We start from the raw sequence: 23090 nt of genomic DNA on the forward strand, positions 1-23090 counted from the left end.
CAGAATCGCTTCTACGCTCTACGCCGTTCTTCGCGTCGAGATGCGGACACAGGACACGCGTCGCGCGCGGACGAACAATAAACGGGAAACGTGCGCTTACCTATTGGCGTTTTCAAATCTGAGCTGCTTGCGCTTCAAAGAGGCAAAGAAGTCGGTGCGGTGAGCGTGCGGCGAGCCGAGTTCTCTGAGATTACTAGCCTCGGAGTCCCAGACCTTCTCTCGCGTGCTTTAGGGCGGGCGTGCCGGGCGCGAGAGAAGGTCTGGGCACGCTTCTCATGTAGGCCTGTCCCTTTGACCTCAAATTTGATTACGTTGCGCCCGCCTCTCACTACCGAAGCTCGACTTCTACGGGGATTCGTATCGATCTTCGTTCGATCGGTAGTCCGATCGATCTCTATCGATCGGTGTCCCTCGATCTTCGATCGATCGTTAGTCCGATCGATCGAAATCGATCTTCAATCGATCGGTAGTTCGATCAATCTCTATCGATCGGTGTCCCGATCGATATCGATCGAAGATCGATCGCGGTAGTGACTAAAAGTCCGATACATTTCCATCGATCGCTAGACTACGGGACGGTATATAGCCGTAATTCGTTTTTGGACTCGCCGCTGATAGGGCACCCGAATCGGGTGCTCGTTCTCTGATTGGTCAATTAAGATCAAAGGAACAGGCCTACATGAGAAGAGTGCCCAGACCTTCTCTCGCGCCCGGCACGCTCACCCTAAAGCACGCGAGAGAAGGGACTCCGAGATTACTTACGTTCAGACTAACCCGGACTACGGGACTCGATTTGTCGTCGTCACGTGACGAAGTTTACTGGCTTTTTCGATCGCGAGGAAAGATTCTTCGTCGAAGCAACTGGCGTAACAGGTTTACCGCATGAGAGATATTGCCTTCAGCGAGTTGTTTGAAAATCGGGGCTCCAATGGGGAAAAACCGTCGTTTGGAGGCATAACTTAATTCAGTTTGCTCTGACGGTACGCAGGTGGTTACGAACAACGACTAAGAAGCAGTATGACTAGTAAGAGCGAGACAGAACAGTTTTGGGAGGATCGTCTACTAGAAATCGCTCAAGAAAGACGTCCCTTATCTCAGCCCCAAAGCAATGTACTACTTCAACACGACCGGAAGTGAGGCGCAATCATCGATTCGAGCTCAGAATCCATATAATAAAAGTCTTCCATTTTATGGATTCTGAGCTCGAAGAGGCGTACGTTTGAAGCTTCACCGCACCCACGAGTATTTTTCACTTGCCAGGATACCAAAGATTGCAACGTGCCCGTGTTATATTTGGGTGGTAAAGAGCAACGAAATCTTTGCTGTGCAGAACGTTTCAGGATGTTCTTTGTATCGCATTAGGAACAGTGGAATGTGTTGGGAAGTGCTGAGTATCATACTCACAAAATACTTCTCGTCAACGTATCTTATTGTTTGAAGGGAAAAGAAGCGGTTGTGTCATTCAATGCGTCTGTCTTCCTATGGAAGCAAAAGCCAACATCCGAGGATTCAAGGGCACCTCTAATTATTGGTACTGGTAAGCAAAGCGGTAATAAGTATACTTACTTGTTTATATGCATGTCGCTTGTGGGTCTATGTAGCGAGAATTTATGATAATATTCTGTAACCAGCTGCCGATTGAGTAGTAGGGATTGAGCAATGTCTTTCATGCAAGTAGCTGACCAATATTCGCTACCTAATTGACAATGTTGTAATAGCCCATCTCAAGATTATTGAACTGGTAGTGTTTATAAAATCTCTGTTTCTGCTGCTGGTTTTTAAAGTTTTCACTTGAGAATATCCTTTAATGTTTTTTTCAAGAGGCGCGAGATAAATGCAATGAGAGATTATTTGCCTGAGGGTTTTTTCAGCAAATCAGACACCTACAAGCCAGATGAGTGGGAGATCAGTCGTAACTGCCTGAGCCTGGGCGAGTTATTGGGTGAAGGAGCATTTGGCGAAGTCTATGAGGGAGTACTAGAGAAACCAAATTGTTTCAAGATTGTCGCTATTCTATAGACGAAAATTAACACCTTCACGAGTCAGTTGGGGTCCCACTGAAAATACTAAGTCACTAGAGCTTTCTCGCAAAAGAACGATAGTTGCGCACGGTGCGATGCTATCTGGTTATCGTACTTGATCATCTCGATCGTGTCGTTATATTGGCACAGCGGAGCAGACAAGGCACGAACGAAAAGTAGTTAGGAAAGTTCTCTTAGGCTCGCAGCCACAATGAGCGTAACTCGAATTACTCTTGCGCTCAGTCTTATATATATACTTCGATTTGACGAAAAATTATACGGGTTTTGCAAAGCCCGTATCGGCACGTTACGCATCACAACAAAAAGACGATTACCGTCGTTAGCGAATATCTTTCCTACCGCCGTTAACGAATATCTTTCCCTCGCGAACACCGGTATCGGTGGATCCCTGAGACCTAGTCATGGACGGCGCTTTAGCTCGGTATTGGTTGAGCGATCCAGTCGAATCTCTTTAGAATGTCACTCCTCAGAGTCCTGCTTGAACGAAGTTGGCAATTCAACAGCAATAGGAGGTATTTTGAGAAGGATCTGCAGACTTGAGGCGAATGGCGATCACAAGGTAGTGTAACGTTATCTATATCTACTCGAATAAGATCGTAGAGAGTGATGTGTAAAATTTATATCTTCAATTTTTGGCGGCTAGAGGTAAAATCGACGGTGTAGATATTTTAACAAATGTACACATAGAAGAATAGAAAGCCTTTCTTTAGTTTTTCTCTTACAGTCTCACTCTTATGATTGTTTCATCCAGCAAAATGGGCAGATTCTTGTCGGCAAATCAGATCTGGTACTTTCGATGTGAAGGAGGCGTTCCAAACTGGTAAAAAGTAGAGACCGTATTGTGTCTATTAATTAAGGTTGCCTTTCACGAGACGATACTTATATCACGTGACGACATCTTGAAACAGTAGGCCTTGCAAGGAAAGCCTGTCTCTCTCTGTCAATGCGTCATTGCATCACTACAGTATATGGTACAGGATGTAAGCCCCACAAACGTCTAAATACCATCTAAGCACTCCCTTTGTAGGGTTTCCGATGACGCGAGCAGCGTAATCCGCGTAAGTGTCTGACTTTTACTGCGCGCTCTTCTAGAGATCTCAGTTTTTCTAATCGTGGATTCATTGTAATACTGTTCGCAGTTTGAAGTCTCGAGTGGGAGTGTTTGTTTTGGAGCTTCTCCCATGCACGCGTCAGGCTGCGGACTTGGTCAATTAGTTGTCTAACTTCGTTCAAGCGCAGGTCATTGCGCGCTATAGAGGCAGCATCCGCACAGGAAGCCAATTTCTCTTCTTCTTAGAACCTCAAAAACCGGCTTTACGCATTTGGAACGAGAATCAAAGACCCTGTTGGGAATCCGCTCAGTAGGCGACGAAGATGTTGCCCGCGAACGTGCCGTTGGGGCTGTGTTTTCTTCTCTGCCGTGTCGTCTTTGGAGTTAACGGCGAGGGCAAGTCGATAGAATGCACCCGCGCGCTTCTAGAATATAGTAGTATAGAATTAACGTTCATCGCGTCTTCTCCCCGGCAGACGATTTCTCTGCATTATTTCCTTTATATCCGAGTTAATTTTTTCAGACCTTAGAGTTACATTGTTTGAACGAGCGCGGGTCTACCTAGGTTGCGGTTGTTCAAGAAAAGGCGCATTTCTGAGCGGATCCGTCCGCATTGCGCATTGTAGACGTTATTCGCTTCCTTGATTGGAGAGAATGCAGAAGTGGGCGTCAGTGCTCTATATTTAGAGGAAGTAGCGTAATAATTCAGTGAGCCTGTATTCAAAGTTGGCGCTCGCTTTATCAATCACTGAGTAGAAAGTACCACCGCTAATTCCCGCCCCAACAGCATTAGAGCTTGTGATGCATTAATATTTTCGTGCCAGAGCTGCTTGGTAAACTCAGCAACGACCTATTGAATGTTCAAGTGCGGCTTGCATCACACTATAGCACGCGTCTTTGTCTAGAAAACTCAACAACTGAGGCACCTACAATCCATTCTGGCTCGACTTCGCCAGAGCCAATGACTCCTGGTCCCACAACTCCGGAAGCAACAGCTCCTCCGGATCCGACTACGCTAGAAACGACTCCTCCGGCTACGACTCATCTGGTGTCTACTGCGCCAATCGAAACGACTTCTCCCGCATCAACTTCGGTGGAAACGACGACTCCTCCAGGAACAACGGCTCCACCCGAAACAACGTCTTCTCCGGAAACAACGGTACCCGGTCCTCTAGAAACATTGGCTCCTCCTGAAGCATCGGGATCTGGTTCCCTAGAAACATTGGCTCCTCCGGAAGCATCAGGATCTGGTTCTCTACAAACATTGGCTCCTCCGGAAGCATCGGAATCTGGGTCTCTAGAAACAACTGCTCCTCCGGAAGCATCGGGATCTGGTTTTCTAGAAACATTGGCTCCTCCTGAAGCATCGGGATCTGGTTCTCTAGAGACATTGGCTCCTCCGGAAGCACCAGGATCTGGTTCTCTAGAAACAAAGATTCCTCCGGAAGAATCGGGATCTGGTTCCCTAGAAACATTGTCTCCTCCTGAATCATCGGGATCTGGTTCTCTTGAAACATTGGCTCCTCCGGAAGCATCGGGATCTGGTTCTCTAGAGACATTGGCTCCTCCGGAAGCATCGGGATCTGGTTCTCTAGAGACATTGGCTCCTCCGGAAGCATCGGGATCTGGTTCTCTTGAAACAACGGCTCCTCCGGAAGCATCGGGATCTGGTTCTCTAGAAACAACGACTCCTCCGGAAGAATCGGGATCTGGCTCTCTAGAAACATTGCCTCCTCCGGAAGCATCAGGAACTGGTTCTCTACAAACATTGGCTCCTCCGGAAGCATCGGGATCTGGGTCTCTAGAAACAACGGCTCCTCCGGAAGCATCGGGATCTGGTTTTCTAGAAACATTGGCTTCTCCGGAAGCGTCGGGATCTGGTTCTCTAGAAACAACGACTCCTCCGGAAGAATCGGGATCTGGTTCTCTAGAAACAACGACTCCTCCGGAAGAATCGGGATCTGGCTCTCTAGAAACATTGTCTCCTCCGGAAGCATCGGGATCTGGTTCTGTAGAAACAACCTCTCCTCCTGAATCATCGGGATCTGGTTCTCTTGAAACATTGGCTCCTCCGGAAGCATCGGGATCTGGTTCCCTAGAAACATTGGCTCCTCCGGAAGCATCGGGATCTGGTTCTCTAGAAACAACGACTCCTTCGGAAGAATCGGGATCTGGTTCTCTAGAAACAACGACTCCTCCGGAAGAATCGGGATCTGGCTCTCTAGAAACATTGTCTCCTCCGGAAGCATCGGGATCTGGTTCTGTAGAAACAACCTCTCCTCCTGAATCATCGGGATCTGGTTCTCTTGAAACATTGGCTCCTCCGGAAGAATCGGGATCTGGCTCTCTAGAAACATTGTCTCCTCCGGAAGCATCGGGATCTGGTTCTGTAGAAACAACCTCTCCTCCTGAATCATCGGGATCTGGTTCTCTTGAAACATTGGCTCCTCCGGAAGCATCGGGATCTGGTCCTGAGTGCGGTAATGGAACTCTCCAAGTCGAAACTGAAGAATGCGACGATGGCAACAACGTCGACGGAGACGGTTGCTCGGCCGCTTGCGTACTCGAGGATGGATTCGGGTGCCAAGTTCCAGTGGGAGGGCTAACCAACTGTTTCGTCCAAACGTGCGGCGATGGAATGCGAGTTCCCGGTGAAGATTGCGATTCCGGCTTGAGCGGCTTCGGCTGCGATTCGTTCAGCTGCACTATATTTGACGGTTTTGTGTGTCCGGTCAACGACGAATTTAACCGGCCGAGTCAGTGCTTCAATTGCGGAAATGGGATTCGTGAGTTTTTTTGAGCAGTGTGACACGCTGAATGGGACGAGAAAGGACGGTGACGGCTGCAACGACACATGTGGAATTGTTAATTTCTTTACGTGTTCTGGGGCACTGGGAGAAGTAAGTGAATGCGAACACGTTGCTGTCGATTTTAACGTCGCTGATAATATGACACTGAATCGAACCGTTCTGTCTCGTGAGCCAATTTTGACGGTTTGGCTTGCACCGAAAGAGGAGAATCTGGACGCATCTGCATTTGGCAATATGGTTCTTAACTTAAGGGAAATTAATTAATATGGATTTTCTAATTGACTTTGTAAGGACTGGACAGAGGTAGTCGTTGAATTGACGAATCCGGCGAGCCTGAGCGAGATGGTTCGTCCCTGTTTTTATATGTTTTGCTTTTTTACAGTTTTTCTTCGTAGGTTTCCTTTATTCCAAGCCAAGCCTCTTCTGCGGGAAGACTTGGAACTGATGAAAGCAGTGCCATCATTGGTCTTCCTGTATCGCGATTAATTGGCAGGTACGTTACAATTGCTATTTTTTTGAGAGATTGGCATGACGCTTGTAATTAAAATTTAGTAAAGGGATAAAAGTTCTACGAGCCGCGACTCCAAGCAGTTTGACGCACGTACTTCTTTCCCTCGGCTTTTTCAATCCTGAAAGAGATCCGCTTTTTTATCAAAGGTATGTTATACTTATTGACACCTTTCTTTTTATGCCAATTTGTCTTTGTCCTAGAACAATTCTTATTACGGTCATTGATTCAAACGGATTTTCTACTCCTGTTGTTGGCGTTACTGTTAGGTTTGTTGGAAAGAACGACGATGAACCTGTCTTAGCAATCGGAAGTAAAGTTTTGCTACTGCATGTAAAAGAAAGCACTGACGGTAATTTCTTTTTGAAGCGCCTGTTGCACGATACGAAGAAGGCAGTCGAGCTTCTCTTCATGTCACCAGCAATTCACTCACTCTTACGGACCCGGATCATGAAATGTAATTTTATTCGATCATTTTCACACTATGTTCGACGGATTTTATGTTAATTAACAGCCATCTTATGCAATCTGCCACGGCAAGAATTTTGTCAAGTGGAAGTGGGACTTTGGCAATTAGAGGTCACAGTGAAGTAGTTGAGACAGAGGTAATATTTCTGAGCAGTGTTTAATTTACTGCTTTTATTTACGAACGAACGTTCTACAAGGTAAAAGAGGATGGGAAATTAATTTCTTTCACTGGAAATGCATCGACTGTTTTTTTTCAAGATCTTCTCAATAATGTCACTTACACTAATTTGTAATGCAATGCATATATAATATTGAGAAACTTTATAGTATTCGATTTTAGGGAATCGGATTTTGAAGGATTGGACGACGTCACTATCGAGTTTGAAGTATTTGACGGAAAGTTCAGGACAACCGCCACTGTTCTGTGCGTCCACGACAAAAGTGGCTATTATTTGTTCTATAGCGGTTTTTTCAGCGTCCGGCTAATTGATTTTAACCTTGCTCCGTTCGTAACATTGACCCAAGATGAATTGCTTTACACAGAAGGACATCCACCAAGTTTTCTCCCGAATGGTAGTGTCACCGTAACGGATCCCAATGACGTGAACATGACGGGGTAATCCTTCTTTATTTAATTCAACATCTTATCTCGACGATTTTGACAATATTTTCTTTTTGATAAAGAGCAACGGTTAGACTTGTGAATGGGCACGATGGTGACGGGTTGGTTTTGAATTCGTCTGTCGCGGCGGCATTTGGTATAAATATTGAAAGCGACAGCAAAAATCAGTTTGTGGTACACCTGAAGCGTGTCCGTAGAGAGACGTTTTCTGTATGTTTTTGTTTTATCGCAGAGACTATATGGAAGCGCTGGAATCAAATATTACGAAATAGTATTGTCGTCTTTCGGTTTTGTCAACAATTTGAGCCCTCCTGTCAATCTTTCATCAGACACAAGGTTAATACTTTAGATTTTTTATTGCGCTTTCATAAATGACTTGTGTTGAAAGAATGGCTTATGTGACTGTGAACGATGGGCAGAACAGCAGCGCTCCAGCCATGCTTCGCATCTTGGTCACTCCTGTGAACGACGGTCCAATTCTACGTTTCTCGCCGTCCAGTCAGCCTCCTCAGTTTGCTTCACCTGCAGATAGATCTCATTCGATTACATACATCGAGAACGGAGCGCCTGTAACCATCTTTCCCATGTCTACTATACTGATTGATGTGGACAGTTTCTTTGCTGGCAATGCGATGCTTTCATTCAGCACGTCTCGTGCTGGAGACATCATACTCGTCGATGAAAGCGTTGCTAATGGACACGGAGTGACCATTGTTGAATCGGGCACAGGCGTCGTTTATCTGAGCGGCGTTGCCTCTTTGGCTGCTTATCTTGAGGTACAAATTAGCATATGTTAGTTTCTCTTTGGTGTCTTTACCTTCCTTGTAACGGTAGATATTGGGTTCGGCCACGTATGACAACACCGTCTCTGAACCAGCGAGAGTCGTGTCTCAGATCACGGTTGCTGTTTGGGACAAAGAGGGATCTGCAAGCTTGCCAGTATTTGTGAACGTCTCCACCGTCTTTGTCAATGATGGTTCGCAATTGGATTTGGGCGTCGGGATAGGAAATGACGATCGCATGAGCTTCACAGAGAATCAGAACGTTGGCCAGCACGTCGTCAGTCGACCACACGACGTCCTTATTGACGATTCAACTGAAGGAAACAGCATTTCCAAAATGACAGTGGAATTGACGTAAGAAAGGGCACTGACGAAATGTATGTGAATATTATCAGATATTGTTACAGAGCAATTTATCCTGACAAACTTGATGCCGATGAGTACATCTTCCTACGAAATCCGACAGCATGTCCCGGCCTGACGGTGTGTATAAAGAATCTACCATTGTAATTTTGTAATTTACGATGTCTTTTGTTAGTATGAACCCGATCGATCAAGTAAACTTCTCACATTCACCGGTGAAGACAGTGGCAAGGTCTGTTATATAATCGTCATTCGACACAAATGGTGCTACTGCGCAATGTTTTCTTTCTCTATGTAGATTTATGCATGCGTGGTTGGACGTTTATTTTACGCGTCTGCGGCTGCCGAACCAACAATTTTCATCAGCGACGTTTCTCGTGTGAAAATTGGTCGCAAGGTGTGGTTTCATATATTTAATTCCTAATATGCGATTAACACTCATCTTTCATAGATCGTTTTTACAGTTGTTGACAACGGGCAACCACCGGCAAACAGCAGTGGAGTTTCACATGTAGACATCATCACTATCAACGACAACCCACCGGATTTCTTGATCCAAGGTGGAATGGAATGCGTTGCTGAGAAAAACAGCCGTCATCGTCGTCGTCGTCGTCGTGAAGTGGAGGAGAAAAAAGAGATAAGTGCAGATATGCGCACGGAGGCGTTCAGTCAAAAGCGAAAGGTTCGTATAATTAAGTATTAAATTGAAGCGTTCTGAAAATAAATTTTTGTCTATTTCTCTAGAGAGTTCAAGTGACGTCTGTTCAAGTCGAAGAGCCATCGAATGACGGCGTCCTTCCGGGGACAACTGTTTTTGTCAAGTTCTCACACGACACAAATACGCCGCCAGTTCTAAGTCGATCTCAGTTGATGAAACTTATCAGCTTCTTACCCAAACACTTGAACGATGTTCCTGCCGTTGGCTTGTGGGATGACAATCGCACTTTGGGAATCGTTTTTCCAACTGGCGCCTTCTACCCTGGCGGCGTGGCTCCAGTTAGAGCAAAAGATATTACACTCACGTTCGTGGATAATAATCACGGTAAATTGTTAATTAGTAGTCTGCGAGTCTTTATGCATATTGTCTCTATAGTCGATCCGTGCGACTCGCATCACTCGCAGGACGACGGCGTGTTTCACTCTTCTGGAATTCCATGCCGCGTCACTGGCACGTATGGCGTGACGTATGAGAAGTCTTCCTTATCAAGAAAGAAAGCCGTTGTTGTTGACGAGGAGACGATCATTGTCGACTGGTTTGTCGTGGCTTTTGCAATGTTGGTCATTTTTGTCACGGCTGTCGCGGCAGCAGTGATTGGTTGGCGTCACAGAAGGTGCAATGTATTTTCTCGTAGAATTTATATCACTCACGTATTATATCTTTATTTCAGAGTCCGTCATGTGTACTGAGCAGTGTGCAGAGACTCAGGCTGAATGCTTATGCGCTTTTTTTTGTCGTTGTTTTGCGCCTGAATAGTATCTTCTGTTTTAGGTCATTATTCGTCTGCTGAAGTGATGATGCATTGGATGTTTTGCGCAATATGTGCCGGTGCCTTTTCTCGCAACGTCTCTCTATTTAGGGTGGACGACTTTGCAAGGAAACCAAAGAAAAACTGTTGACCCTTCACGGATATACGAGCCACGTGTCATTCTGCGCCAAATAATAACATAAACGTTTGCTCGGAGACGATGGTTTGCTTGATTTTCCGACAGCATCGACGCTATTTCTTACGTTTCAGTTAGATTATCGTAGATCGGCTTTCGCCTCCTGGTATCTGAATCCGGGTATCATAAGTGTTTTATCCGGGTAATGGTCAAGGTAGCGTAGATTTTTGCCTCAATTTTGGCAGGACGCGTTCGGCCATCAGTACGATGGTTTCTGAAGCAGCTTTTCTAGCCGCTGACTTCTTTAAGAACAAGTGAGGCTCCCTTAGGTGTCTCACCAACAGATTTTCGCTTTGCGAAGCGGAAGGTAAAGCTTGCAACGCGAGTTCAGGTATTCCGTTTAACGGTATCCTAATGGCCTACGCTTAGACGCTTTAGGTGACGCAATTCATTTGTTCCCCATCGCCCTTGAGCCGAATTCATCCGTCGCCATTTCGAAGCTCGTCTCTCCTCTTTCGTATGTCGAATTCTGTTCTCCAATGCTCGACGGTAAGCTATAAGGTCGGTCTCCATATGGCTTGAATTACGCACGCGGGCGATTTTCACAACGGCCGCCGCGAGCCAAAATCCCGTGGCCCTAGTAATCCTGAACCCTAAAGGGGCCTCACCAGTTTACCCTAATGGGCTATCATATGCATGTACATTTAGGTTGAAGTGTACCGATTGCACATCAAAGCAAAGTACAAAGAGCTTTCACTGCGCTGTACTCACAAGTAGGTAAACTCTTGTTGCTTACATCTGTAGTCAACATAGCTTCTAATTAAGGGCCTTTGGTATATGATCTCATTACATTAGCGTAGCCTAGCTGTGGTATATGCAAGGACCTTCGACCGTACCCACAGCACGCGAGAGTCCCTCTTTGAATGCGCGGGAGATGTCATAACTCTAGCTGCTACGAAACATCAAAAAATCTCAGCGGACGCCACATGTACACAAAGAATTCAAAAGAGATACACAAACAGACGCGACCTATACTTGGAAAGCCAGTGCATGGTCCAACTTCTTGATGAAGTTATTTCCTTCTCCCTCGCCAAATGTTCCTTACCTCGTTCGCCGTATTTCTGAAACCTTCTCTCATGGCAACTTACGTGCGCCTTATCTTTCTTTTACGCCTGTCTCCCCTTCCTTCGAAGGGCACCTCACCTCTACGCTGTGTTCAAATTCGCGTCCTAATCTGCGTTATTAGAGGAAGATCCTTAGACGTTGCTCGGACAGCAAGAAGTTTTAGGTGACCATCAAGTACAGGTTTGCATTATAGCAAGTTTTCTTGTAGCTGTAGGCTAATATAGGTAGTTGTGATCGACCGAGGTCTGACCTAGTCTGGGGACCAGACCTCTTCTGACCTAGCTCTTCCACTGCGAGCAAAGTGGTCTTCATGGCCCCCAGGTCTGGCTCTGGTACGTCAGTGGTTATCTTAACTTTAGTATGAAGATTGACGACGTGTTTGAAGAGACTCCTCGTCTCAGCTGCACTTCACCATTGTCAAGAATATCGTGATAACTAACGTAGTCACGTCCTCCAAGAACTACATATAGCACTTCTCGATAAAATGTGGCGCACCTGGCTCATTTTGTGCATATACATCTTCGTAGGGCAATATTGGCAGGTGTATAGTCCTCCGTTTATTCCGCGCCCTGGTGGGAGGGTCTCTCAAACGTGATCGCCCTGGAGCAGAGCGGAGCATGCTCGCCCGCTAGTTAGGTAACAATAGGGGTTAGCCAATTAGTACTCAAAGACGCGTTCTTCAAAATATTTTTGGCTGGGCAAAGGTCTAGAAGCCCTAGGAACATGTGAATGTCACATTATCGCACGGGGCACGAAAAAGCTTTTATTTGTGCTTCGACGGCTTTTTCATTTACGCTGCGGATTAGCAGATAATCGGCCAGAAAGACAAAAACTCGCCTGCTGCTAGAGAACTTGGGCCTCCAATTTCGCGAATAATAGCTGAAATTTCACGTACGCTTAGGAGAATGTTTACTATCAGCCTCTCATCTGATTTGGCGAGAAAATTTAATTCGAAGCATCCGTACGGCGAGGATGACGACGGGGGTAGAATGATGGATTTGACCAAAAAATCCGACGTTTACAGCTACGGCGCTGTGCCCTGGGAAATTCGGGAAAAAGAGCGTCCATATAAAGGTTTTCTTAGTGTTAGTCACTAGTCTTCGCAGTGCACTCGAATGTATCTCCTAGGTATGTCGAATGAGCTCATCCGCCTACATGTCAAAGATGGAGGTGAGCTTCCAAAAGGCCGAGCAACGAATGTTCCGCAGTTTTTTGATGATCTATTTAAGCAAAGCGTCCAACTCAAGCCGCAGGAGAGGCCCACGTTTCGTGAGGCCTTTCTAATGATAATGGAAGCCGAAAAAAGTCTGCATCAGTAAACCAGCAGCTCCAAATTATTGGTAAGGCGTATTATGATACATACCCCGTCCCTCTCTCCCTTCCCCTACTTTTCGTTATGTACCTCTATTTCCATTGTTTATGTGAGAACTCTTAGTATCACGGATTTTGTGGACATTTTGTTATCTTTCAATTATGCTTGGTATGACGAACTTTTTTTTGTATTTTAATCGAAAATCTGTTTTAGATTTGTTGTAGCGTACGCTAGTGCCTTACGTCATTATCTCGCCGGTCGCCACGCATTCGACGATTTCGTCGCTTTTCTCGACGCTCTTTTACTCGTCGAGATCAGTATTGCTTTAGGCATCGTCGCACGAACCAATCGGACGCTTTGGAGGCTGAGCTGCGCCGCCCTCCGAGTCTGTGGAAACGCCGAAGCAAATTCAATGCAAAAGCGCTATTTTTTCGACTGCAAACAGGTCCTGTTGAACGTAAATCTTACATTATCCACCGTGGTACGACGAAAAGCATCGCTGCAATGTTGAACAAGTCACGGGGACCCCGAAAGGTAAGCAGTTCGCACCACGCAGTTCCATGCATGCAGTCAAACGATTTTTTTCGCGGCAAATAAATATTAGACAGATGACGAACAAAACGTAGTAGAATAGAAAAATCGCAATTTGAGTAGGGACTCACACAGACCAGTAGTAAGACATAAGGGTTTGTTAGACATTCTTTTGATCATTGGCTATACTTTGATGATGATGATGATGATGATGATGATGATCGTCTTCTTCAAACGCTTCATTGCTACCAATCTCCTCTTTATGTATTTTTGGTGGTGGTACTATAGAGACTATAGAAGATAGATACATAAGCCTTGCTTTTGAGACCTTTTCCGCTTCCTCATATTGTCGCCTTTGCATTAGAAAAGCGCCTTGAAGTTGTAGACACACGGCTTCGATCAACGGAGTCGTAGCCCGCGATTGAAAAGCTAAAAACAAACAATTTAATATTATGATTCCTCGTATATAAATAACCAAGGAGGAAAAGCTTAAAAAGAAACAGCAGCAGATGGTGTCTGATTATCTCGAATCAAATGAGGCGCTTTCAAGTCTTGAAAATTATGAAGTAAGCACGAAATTACTTTGGGACTTAGGCGGCAAAGAAACGTATCTCACAACTCATGCTGCATTAATGCCAACTGAGTCACTCTACACAGTCTGCGCTTATTTGCTGGCCATTGACATTAGCATACATATAAAGTCTTAATTAGTCCAGTGAAAGGCGTTCGCAGTTCTTCGATGTTGAGGAGGCAAAGTCTGCGCCCACTCGCAGAGTACTAAAAAAGGATTAAAAATCGAAAACCTTTTTTTTTCATGACGTTTATTTTTCTCGACTTCTGTGTACACGACAGAATACGCGCGTTAGAAATGAAATTGTAATTTTCTATTGGGGGCGAAGGCCCCCGCATTTTTGTACGCCACTGGGATAGAGTTGTACACTATCATTGCTCTCGCCTCGTAGTCATTAGACGATACACATATATACTCATGCACTCTGCACGGCATATGGCCGCTTAGAAATCAATTAATTGAGATGCATGCATAGAGACATCGCTTGACATTTTGTAAGATACATTTTTTAAATTAGGCTTTCTAACGGCTAGAACGAAAAGAAGTACAATTTCATTCAGGGTCCCATACTTTCGATTCTATCAAGTCGTTACTTTCTATTCATGATAATTTAACTATTTAGTGTTGTCACCTTAGTATACTTTCGTCACGGTAACTTCCTTGTTTTGAACTACTCTTTGTCTCATTTTGAGATTCTTATTGTAAATTCTTACTGGGTCATTGTAAATAATCGCCGGCTCCGTCCTTCGCTCTGAGCATCGCAGTCAAAATTGCGGTTTTAAGTAATTTTGTCGCGCCTAAAAGTGTCTTGTTATGATATAGTATCTGAAGCCGGAAGCAGACCTGCGTCAGACAGTTACGCATCCCGGATTTTAAACCGAAACTCTGTCTGTTGGTCGCTCGTCATGCGGATACCGTATTTTTTGATTGTGATGCTTACTGTTTCGCTCCTTTGCACGAACGCAATGAAAAGGAACTCGAAAGGTATCGATAAATCAACACTTAGTTCAGTCGGAACCGTCCTCCACCGCAATAAACCGTTTCTTTTGAAAGCGACGAATAGTTGTTCGGTTCAAGTAGCATTCCAGCTCGTATTAGAAGAGTTTCACAAACGCGAGGAACGGCCCAGGCATGCATCCCATCCCGGTGTCGATCTTGCGGCTTCGATCTATATACCACATATGTAGCGGTTTCGCGCCCCTCTGCACTAAAGCGCTTTTTAGAAAGTATGTCGTGGATTCGTGTTAGTTACAATGGTTGTTCATACGATTACCTCTACGCGGGGACCTAGGTCGCGTCCGTTATTTTTTCTTACGCAAGTAGTATGACGTGGCTATTTTTGGCGAGCATCTGGTCCTTCGCTTCCCTAATGTGTTGGCGCAAGCTGAACTAACAATTTACCACAAAACTGAACTAACAATTTACCACAGATGCACGCCGCGGCTGAGTAGTAGTTGCGCAAAAGAGTGTGTAGCCATACGCATATGTGTGCAGGCGACACCCTGGAACTCTATAGTTATGGTTTCTGTTGTAGCCAGCCAGTTTGACATTTTTAGTTGAATGTTATAATTTTATTCTTTTTTTGCAGAAGATCGCTGCGCACGGGACTTCGAATTAAATACTCGTGTCGACGTTAGAAAACTCATTCAAAAGAATTGCACAAAAATTGACGGTTCACTTCATATTACTGGCCTAGAGCCGGACAGCTGCTCAGATAATGGCCCTCTTTCCTTGGATACCGTTTCAACAATTACTGGATGTTTGTGGATTGAAAATCTCTCTGACGGCTACGAGAGCTTCGAGCAACTTCTACCAAATCTTCGCCAAATTGGCGGTAAATGCAGCAGTGCAAACGACGGTAACTACACCTTCGTCATTCAATATAACCGTTATCTACGAAAGTTCGGTCTTGACGCTCTAATCACGTTAGAAAACGGCTGCGCTAACATCGCCAATAACCCCCAGTTAGAAACGAATGTTTCTATTCTGGCGAGCGCAGAAGCGGACAATGGGAGCAAGTGCACGCCATGCGCCCATTCGAATCATTTCTATTGTCCACCCACGTTCTGTCGTGGCAACCATTCTGTGTTTGATGAGTCTGACTTGCCAAAAGTCGAGCGATGTCTCGAGATTGAGGACAGCCTCTTTTTCTCCGGTAGTTGGAGCGACGATCACATGCCGAAGCTGGAACAGAGCTTGGGTCGGCTTAGGAAAATTCACGGCTATCTTGTCATAGCCAATACACGAGGACTAAAGAGTTTGTCATTTTTAAAGAGTTTAGTTTCAGTTGGCGGAAACGGAGCACCACAATGGAATAACAAGTGAGTCGAAACATGAATACGTAGAGTCGAACTTCGATTATCTGAGCACGAGATGTCTGTGATTAGTCACTAAAAAAAGATAAACATGTAGCTGCGCTTCGTATTGTTGCGCAACTGAGAGGTAATCGGATAATCGAGGCCCAACTGTACAGACCATACAATATACTGTCTACGCAGTTGGGTAGGCTATCTGCGTAATTGGGTGTAAAATGTTCGGGAGCTATCATATGTGTTCCCTTTAGGTATTTCTTTGCATTGTTTGATAATAGCGATTTGATGCATCTGTGGGAACACGCCAGACTTATTGATGTCAATGATACAGCGGCATTCATTCACGGAAATCCTTTTTTATGCCAGTGGGATTACGAAATGTTGACCAAAAGTGTCTTTCGTCGTCGAACTCATCTTGGAGGAGGCAACTCACTTGTTGGACAGTGTAAGTCTAAATGTGTTGCTAATCAATCGTAAATGAAAATTTAGCGTCTTCATAATTTTTCAGGTAACTGGTCGCCCGAGTCGAATGCTACGAGATTTCTTATCTTGGAAAAAAGTCACGAGACGACTTTAACTGTTTCATGGAACCGAATTTACGAAAATGAAACTCAGTACTTCTATATCGGAACTGAGCTCTTCTACGCTGAAGTCATCAGTGATAGCGTCAATGCTTCAACGAGCACTTGCCCCCCTTCTCTTACCGATATTTTACTGAGATCTAATACAACCTTTTTATCGCCTCAGCGCCTAAATATCGATGGAAAAAGAATCAAGCAACATATCGTGGGTCTGATGTCTGGTCGCAATTACGCCGTTTATGTTCGATCCAACGTATTATCGCTGAACAATACCGGAAAAGCACTGTTTGACTGTTCAAAAGTCGAAATCTTTTCTACTGGTTAGTACTAGTAGAATTTCTCTTTATATGCTACATTCTATATATCTGGGGGTCTTTCAGTCTCTTCTCTAAAACTCGAGCCACTCGCTAGGGAGAGCTCGTCAATCGCTTGGAGCATTGTCAGAAAACCCGACGACTTTCTTCTCTCTGTTAATAAGTACATCTTTGAAATGTTGGTTCTTAGTCCTTCTGAAGGTAAGATGTTTTGAGGCTCAGTAGTTCTTGCATGACCGTTTAGCAAGGGTGATTTAAAAGCTTTCTAAAATTGGCATAACTAATTTTTAAGCAGATTGTAGATTAAGAAGAAAACTGTAAACTATTGAAGTCTGTAGCAGGCAGAGTTCGGTATTTGCATAAAGGGCAAATATTGGATTTATATTTTGTTATTTGGTAAAGAAGGAGATGGTAAATATGTGCAGTAGTAAGCAGATGACTTTACTCTTTATAGCGATTACCTCGTTTACTCAAGTCGGCAAGTCGGCTATAGTTTAATTTTATGGTACTCTAGATTGCCACAAAGCTGATAAAGATGCTTCTGAAAACCTTGTTGGAGAGTTTAAGCGGGAACCCAGTGGCACGTGCCCTTGCCTGCGTAACTGCGGAGCTTTGTCTGGGAGCAGCAACGTCACAGATGCTGAACTTATCATTCGCCAGGGCAACAATAATTGCAACGTGTCTGTGTCAGATTCCTATACCCTTGTGAAGAGCAACGGATCCTTTGCTGTGCATAATATTTTGAAATGTTTTGTTTATCGCATCAGGGTCAGTGTTTCAATCGCCAGAAGCATTTCTCTATTTTTCATTTTAGGCGATAATTAAAAACAAAAGCAAATGCAGCGCTTGGAGCAACGAATTGAAATTTTTACGACCAATCTGTAAATCGAACCTTGAATTTTTAAAAGTTTATAAAATTTTTAAAAAGGACTTTTGTGACTCTTTTGCAGGTCCTCATGAAATTAAAGCGGAAATGAATGTAAACGCCACGAGTTTCGTTTCCTCTCATAAAGACATCCGAATCGTACTTTTATTCAAAAAAGCTAGCATTTCACGTTTAATTGATATTTTAGGTGAATGTTAAATGGACAGATCCGGTCACGTCTCTTTGTCAAAACAAATCCTATGAAATCAAATTTTCCGACATTTACAATGACTCAAAAATTTTTATTGATGTTTTCCTAGATTGCAAGATGATTGCTCAGAGCTACGTCTGCAAATTTGGTCCGTTGGGAAAGGCTGAGCATCGTCACATCAAATTTATATTTCATTCCGAACCACCTTCAATCCTTCCGATCAATATATCGTATTGTTTGGACGGAGAACAAGCGGCTGTGTCATTTAATGCGTCCCTTAGCCGATCGAACCGGTCATCATCCGAGAAAGAGTCTACAGAATCGCAGCCAGAGTCTACGGAATCGCACACACCTCTAATTGGTGGTGCTGCTGCAGGTAGTCTTTTCCTTTCGGTCACAGCTGCGGTTGCCTTTATATGCCTTTGGAGAGTGAAAGCAAAGCGGTAATAAGTTATGCTTTTTTACGTGCATGGGAATTTCGCTTGTGCTGTGCGTCGATGTAGCAAGGTTTTGGGGTCATTTTTTTTCTCCGCCGCGGATTTAGCATTTGAGATCGCTCGAGAATAGCTGCCCATGCATAATCTGCTACCCGAAGGGTAATATGTCGGGCCAAATTATTTCCAGATTTTTCAACTAGTAGGGTTTATAAAGACTCAGCCGGTTGCTAAATATTCTACTCGAGTAAATGGGCTAAGTAATGATTTTTTCAGGCGGATCGAGATGAACGCAATAAGGGATTATTTGCCCGAAGGTTTTTTGAACAAGTCTGGCGCCTACCAGCCAGATGAGTGGGAGATTGATCGTAACTGCCTCAGCGTGGGCGAGTTATTGGGTGAAGGAGCATTTGGCGAAGTGTATGAGGGAGTGCTGGAGAAACCAGCTTGTTCCACGGCTGTCGCTGTAAAGGTATTGTTGTAGAGTTTTTTTGTTGGAAGGAACTAATGGTTTACTTATAGAGCCTAAAACCTGATTCACAGCCTTTTGAAAGGCTTATTTTTCTGAAAGAAGCTTCTGTTATGAAGTACAGTATTTCTCTTTTATAAGTTTGCGAGTCTCTAATGTCGAATTCGTTAGAAATTTCGTCTGCGATTACATCGTTCGTTTGATTGGAATAATTTCGAAAGACAACCCTGTATACGTTGTTCTTGAACTTATGGGCAATGGAGACTTGAAATCTTATCTTCGATCATTAAGACCAAGAGTAAATGAAATGAATACATTGATTTATAGTATTGTCTTGAAAAGTTTTTCAATCAGAGCGAATCGTCTACTAGTAGTTTCTATCCTTTATCCGAAGAGCAGATTCTCACAATGGCTGCAGAAATTGCGTCAGGAATGGCCTATCTAGCCGAAAACAAATTCGTGCACAGGTTAGAATTTCATCGCCAATTTATGATTAATTTTGTTGTCGTCTCTAGAGATTTAGCAGCGAGAAATTGCATGGTTACATCTGACAAAGTGGTCAAGATAGGTGGTAGGCGGCAATCATATTAAGTTAATTATGGAGCTCTACACAAACGGTCTTACTCGACTCAACAGATTTTGGAATGGCTCGTGACGTCGAACTTGAAGATTACTACAGAAAACGCGGAAGAGGTACTATGCAACTTTCGCGAGATTTCCTGTTATCGTTCGTGTTGCAGGTCCAATGCCCATTCGTTGGATGGCACCGGAGTCGCTTCGTGACGGTATTTTTACTTATAGCTCCGATATTTGGTAAGGATTAAGAATGCAATAGAGGTGGAGTTAAATAAAGTATTTCTTTTTCACTTTACAGGTCGTACGGAGTTGTTTTGTGGGAAATCGCCGAACTTGGAGCTTTGCCTTATCCCGGCCTGACAAACGAAGACGTCATCTCGTTTGTAGGCAAAAGAAAGCAACTTGCCTTTGGTGATTGGCCCGAATGGCCAAGTGTCCTGTGAGCGATAAGGAGTCCACGTGTATGGCAATATGTTTTATATGTCCTACAGGAAGCCCATAATGAGGCGTTGTTGGGATTACGATCCTACGTCACGTCCAAGGTTTGTCGACATTCTTCTTATTCTTCCATCTCTCAAGGGATGTGAAGTTGCCATATGACTCATGCGCGGTCGTAGCGATGACTGTGGTCTTCTATGGCTTCCCTAAGACACTAAATCGGGTAGTATATAGATATAGGATCCGGTACTAAGTAGAGCGTCTGTGAGTCTTTCGTTTGTGTTAGTTTGTTACCTAGCAACCGAACAATGAGCTAGATGACATACAAGACGTCATTATCAGGACATAGACTTGCGCCAATGACGTCAGTTAGGGCTTTTATCCAGCAGGACGAGCGCGCGTTACCCTGTCATTGCACAAGACACTGATGCGAGGCTCTAGATGCCTAGGGCGACGAATTGACACGCAGCGGAAAGAAGCGCTGAGGTAAGAAAGGCAAGTGAGGTTTTGTGGTCGTCTTCCGGCTGTTTCTTTGTCTCGAGATCGCTGAACACTTGGCTCGCGCCGTTTTGAGTGATTTCTTTCTTTGTAGATCTTTGCAAAGCAGTCACTCGGCTTGGGAAGTCATTGGGGCGGCATTTTTCGGCCTATCAATGTGCTTCGCGGCGGAAGGGTCCCTTGTGGGGTTCCTCGTATTTCCGTGACGTCAGGAGAAGTCTCATTCCTCCGATTTATCTCCTTTCGCCATTTTGACCGCACGCAAGTCGGCGGCTCAGTGTTGACTACATAGTCGCTCTCAACGAAGCAGCTGCAGGTATGAAAGGAAATCATGCGAGAAAAATTTCCTTGAGCTAGCCAAAATAGTGATCGAATTGTCCGTCCTTGTCCCTCGCGATCGATTCTCCATTCTCTGGAATTTCCACCTAAGTAGACCACAGCTTTGAGTTCTAACTTCTCCCCTTGTGTGTGGCCATGGTTTGGGGCTCTATATAGACTCGAACCCGATTGGGAGCCCCTATTCCTGTTTACAACGTCAACTCAGCTCATTTGTTTAATTAACCAATATGCTAGCACACTAAAAAAGCTGTGGTGATATTCGACTGATATATTCTTGGGAAGCCTAGGACGAGTAACGAGTAACACAAAAGCCTTCGTTTATAAAGGTCTGCTTGAAGACACGAACTCAATTGAGTGGGAGAAATAATCCTGATTGACGTGTCCGAGCCTAAATCTGAATCGTGCAAAGTCTAGTAGAGTAGGTGCGCATCTGGGAGCTCAGTAGCTCTGGGTGTGAGCCCAGAAAGTTCCTGGGGAAAAATTATTTATTCTCAAATTTGCTACCGAAACAGGGTCCGATTTGTACGGTGAGTAGGGCTCGTGGTACAGTTGTTGCAAGCAGTGCATTTACTTCTCGGTCTCCAGAACGAAGCTGCGTTTCATCTTCGATTTTGAGAAGATAATGCGTCAAGCGAATGCTTTCCCCAAAACGCCGGCCACAATCATGGCACTTGAAACTGAAGAAGAAAAGCGGTGTTGTACCGCGGTAGGTGCATGTTTGCGCGATCACCAATGCTTTTTCAGGTAATGATGTCAAAGCACCTAATGTCTTTGATTGACGCAATCGTCCTGCGTTGGTTCCAAGATGACTCGTCGGATTCTGTCGTCGTCTTAGAATCACAGAGACCATGAACTAGTGGACGAGTCTTTGCTTTATTGCATGGTATACGTTTTGCACGGTATACGTCTTTTACTCTTACGCAGGTGGGGGTGGGGGGAGGGAGAAGGGATGTGTCGCGCGTGGGCGTCTTTATATAGTTAGGTCGCAACGCAACGAAACATAGATAAAGGCAAATGATTTTTATTCAATAAACCCGGAAATAAACCGGAAGTTAACTCGAACTACAAACGATCGTCCTTTCGGCGTCTTCAGGCTGGGAGGGCGATTCACCCACGCCCCCTGGTGGACCCGGAGCCCGGAGCTTCGATTGACCCACGAAGCACGGGGTACGGCCTCTTTATCCTCGATTGGCCTCGGAGATGGGCCTTGGGAGTGAAGCGTCCTCGGATGTGAGTCCGCCACCCATGTTATCCAAGGGGACCGCTATTGTGACCCACCGCGTCTCGCCATAGTGGGGAAGCCAACTCTATCGGCCCCTGCTATAGAGGTACGGCCTCTTTCACCTCGTTGGCCTCGGAGGTCTTTGGGAGTAGATAACACGTGTTTGAGCGAGAACTTCGCCGAAGTGAGTCTCTAGCACAGGATGAAGACAGGCTGCATCTATAGGACAAAAAAACATTACATGTACAGTATACTGCTGGCTCGGAGTTAAGTTACCTGTTTATGCAACGCTGTGAGAAAGATTATACGACGCAAAAGACAAAGTCAGATCGTCGTATGTGTAAGCTTAAGAATGCAGAGATCGATATCACTAAGACTTTCTATGTAGACATCATCTCTCTCTGATCTCCTATGTAGAGATCGATCTCTCCAGATTTTTTTCTTTAGTGATCGATCTCACAGATTTTCTATGTAGAGGGCGATAGAGATCGATCTAAGTGGAACTGTAACTAAACGAGGCCCCTTTTGTAGCATACCTTCTTTTGTCTTTGGCTTTCAGATGGCCGCTTTTGTTAGCCACGAAGCGACGTAAAAGCTCTTCTTTGGTCGAAAGCGTCTTTTGCAAACTAACGATCTCCCAGTTCAGTTCGAGAACGAGCTTCGTAGAGACGTAAACGCGAACTGAAAGAGCTAACAGTGGCCTAGTGAGTTTGAGAGACGGCGAGACCGTACGTACGACGCACGTACCGTTCTTTCAAGAACATCCACTCTGGGGCCCCGACGCCCTATTTGCTCGCCAACGATCCGCATGGATTTTCTCTCGTTTTCCTGCCCAGAGCTTACCAGATTTTCGATTTGTTTTCGACCGCGCGAAGGAGAAAATCGGGCGCAAAAGAGGTTTAGCGAACGCTATAGCGCACGCGATCTCTGACGTCACCATGCGACTACATTGACCCATGATGACAATATCCCAATTTTTTCACCACGAAGAACCTAATGAAAACAGTCAATTTTTAAAGCCTCACGTGAATAATTCAGAAGGCA

At 44.8% G+C, this 23090-nt stretch overlaps 3 protein-coding genes and 2 long non-coding RNA genes across 7 annotated transcripts; 4 read left to right on the forward strand and 1 right to left on the reverse strand.

The window, feature by feature from the left end:
- The first annotated feature begins 4054 nt into the window (after window positions 1–4054).
- On the forward strand, window positions 4055–5893 carry LOC136198176 (autotransporter adhesin BpaC-like). Its single transcript, XM_065988082.1, has one exon. It carries the CDS (start codon window positions 4055–4057, stop codon window positions 5891–5893), a length of 1839 nt encoding a protein of 612 aa, XP_065844154.1.
- Window positions 5894–5902: 9 nt separating this feature from the next.
- On the forward strand, window positions 5903–10183 carry LOC136197670 (uncharacterized). The gene is made up of 20 exons (XM_065987491.1): window positions 5903–6248; window positions 6299–6396; window positions 6456–6560; window positions 6615–6724; window positions 6781–6868; window positions 6926–7016; window positions 7077–7168; window positions 7220–7303; window positions 7355–7495; window positions 7564–7675; window positions 7734–7837; window positions 7890–8277; window positions 8336–8637; window positions 8691–8766; window positions 8822–8878; window positions 8945–9043; window positions 9098–9328; window positions 9391–9688; window positions 9740–9977; window positions 10035–10183. Exons 1-20 carry the CDS (start codon window positions 6246–6248, stop codon window positions 10051–10053), a joined length of 2736 nt encoding a protein of 911 aa, XP_065843563.1. The 5' UTR covers window positions 5903–6245; the 3' UTR covers window positions 10054–10183.
- A 291-nt stretch (window positions 10184–10474) lies between these two features.
- LOC136197671 (uncharacterized) lies at window positions 10475–12855 on the forward strand. The gene is made up of 4 exons (XR_010672558.1): window positions 10475–10615; window positions 10678–10797; window positions 10957–12447; window positions 12502–12855. It is a non-coding gene; the product is annotated as an uncharacterized lncRNA (long non-coding RNA).
- Window positions 12856–14659: 1804 nt separating this feature from the next.
- On the forward strand, window positions 14660–21743 carry LOC136197669 (insulin receptor-like). Of its 3 annotated transcripts, XM_065987489.1 has the most exons (21): window positions 14660–14771; window positions 15376–16108; window positions 16351–16544; window positions 16608–17000; window positions 17061–17195; window positions 17509–17762; window positions 17809–17875; window positions 17945–18018; window positions 18068–18513; window positions 18781–18976; window positions 19027–19091; window positions 19145–19271; window positions 19328–19440; window positions 19489–19544; window positions 19610–19666; window positions 19714–19786; window positions 19848–19988; window positions 20041–20473; window positions 20580–20801; window positions 20852–21351; window positions 21410–21743. In XM_065987489.1, the coding sequence occupies exons 1-18, from the start codon at window positions 14693–14695 to the stop codon at window positions 20147–20149; spliced, it is 3312 nt and encodes a 1103-aa protein (XP_065843561.1). In that variant the 5' UTR covers window positions 14660–14692; the 3' UTR covers window positions 20150–20473; window positions 20580–20801; window positions 20852–21351; window positions 21410–21743. The 3 variants fall into 3 exon arrangements, with proteins under 3 accessions (XP_065843561.1, XP_065843560.1, XP_065843562.1); XM_065987488.1 differs by having other exon boundaries at window positions 20580–21351; XM_065987490.1 differs by having other exon boundaries at window positions 16378–16544; window positions 20580–21351.
- A 121-nt stretch (window positions 21744–21864) lies between these two features.
- Window positions 21865–22902, reverse strand: LOC136197673 (uncharacterized). The gene is made up of 4 exons (XR_010672559.1): window positions 22794–22902; window positions 22583–22736; window positions 22323–22513; window positions 21865–22265 (listed from the first exon to the last, which is right to left on the reverse strand). It is a non-coding gene; the product is annotated as an uncharacterized lncRNA (long non-coding RNA).
- Between the last annotated feature and the right edge of the window lie 188 nt (window positions 22903–23090).

This window comes from Oscarella lobularis, chromosome 18, assembly GCF_947507565.1.
Source record: "Oscarella lobularis chromosome 18, ooOscLobu1.1, whole genome shotgun sequence".
Lineage (NCBI taxonomy): Eukaryota > Metazoa > Porifera > Homoscleromorpha > Homosclerophorida > Oscarellidae > Oscarella > Oscarella lobularis.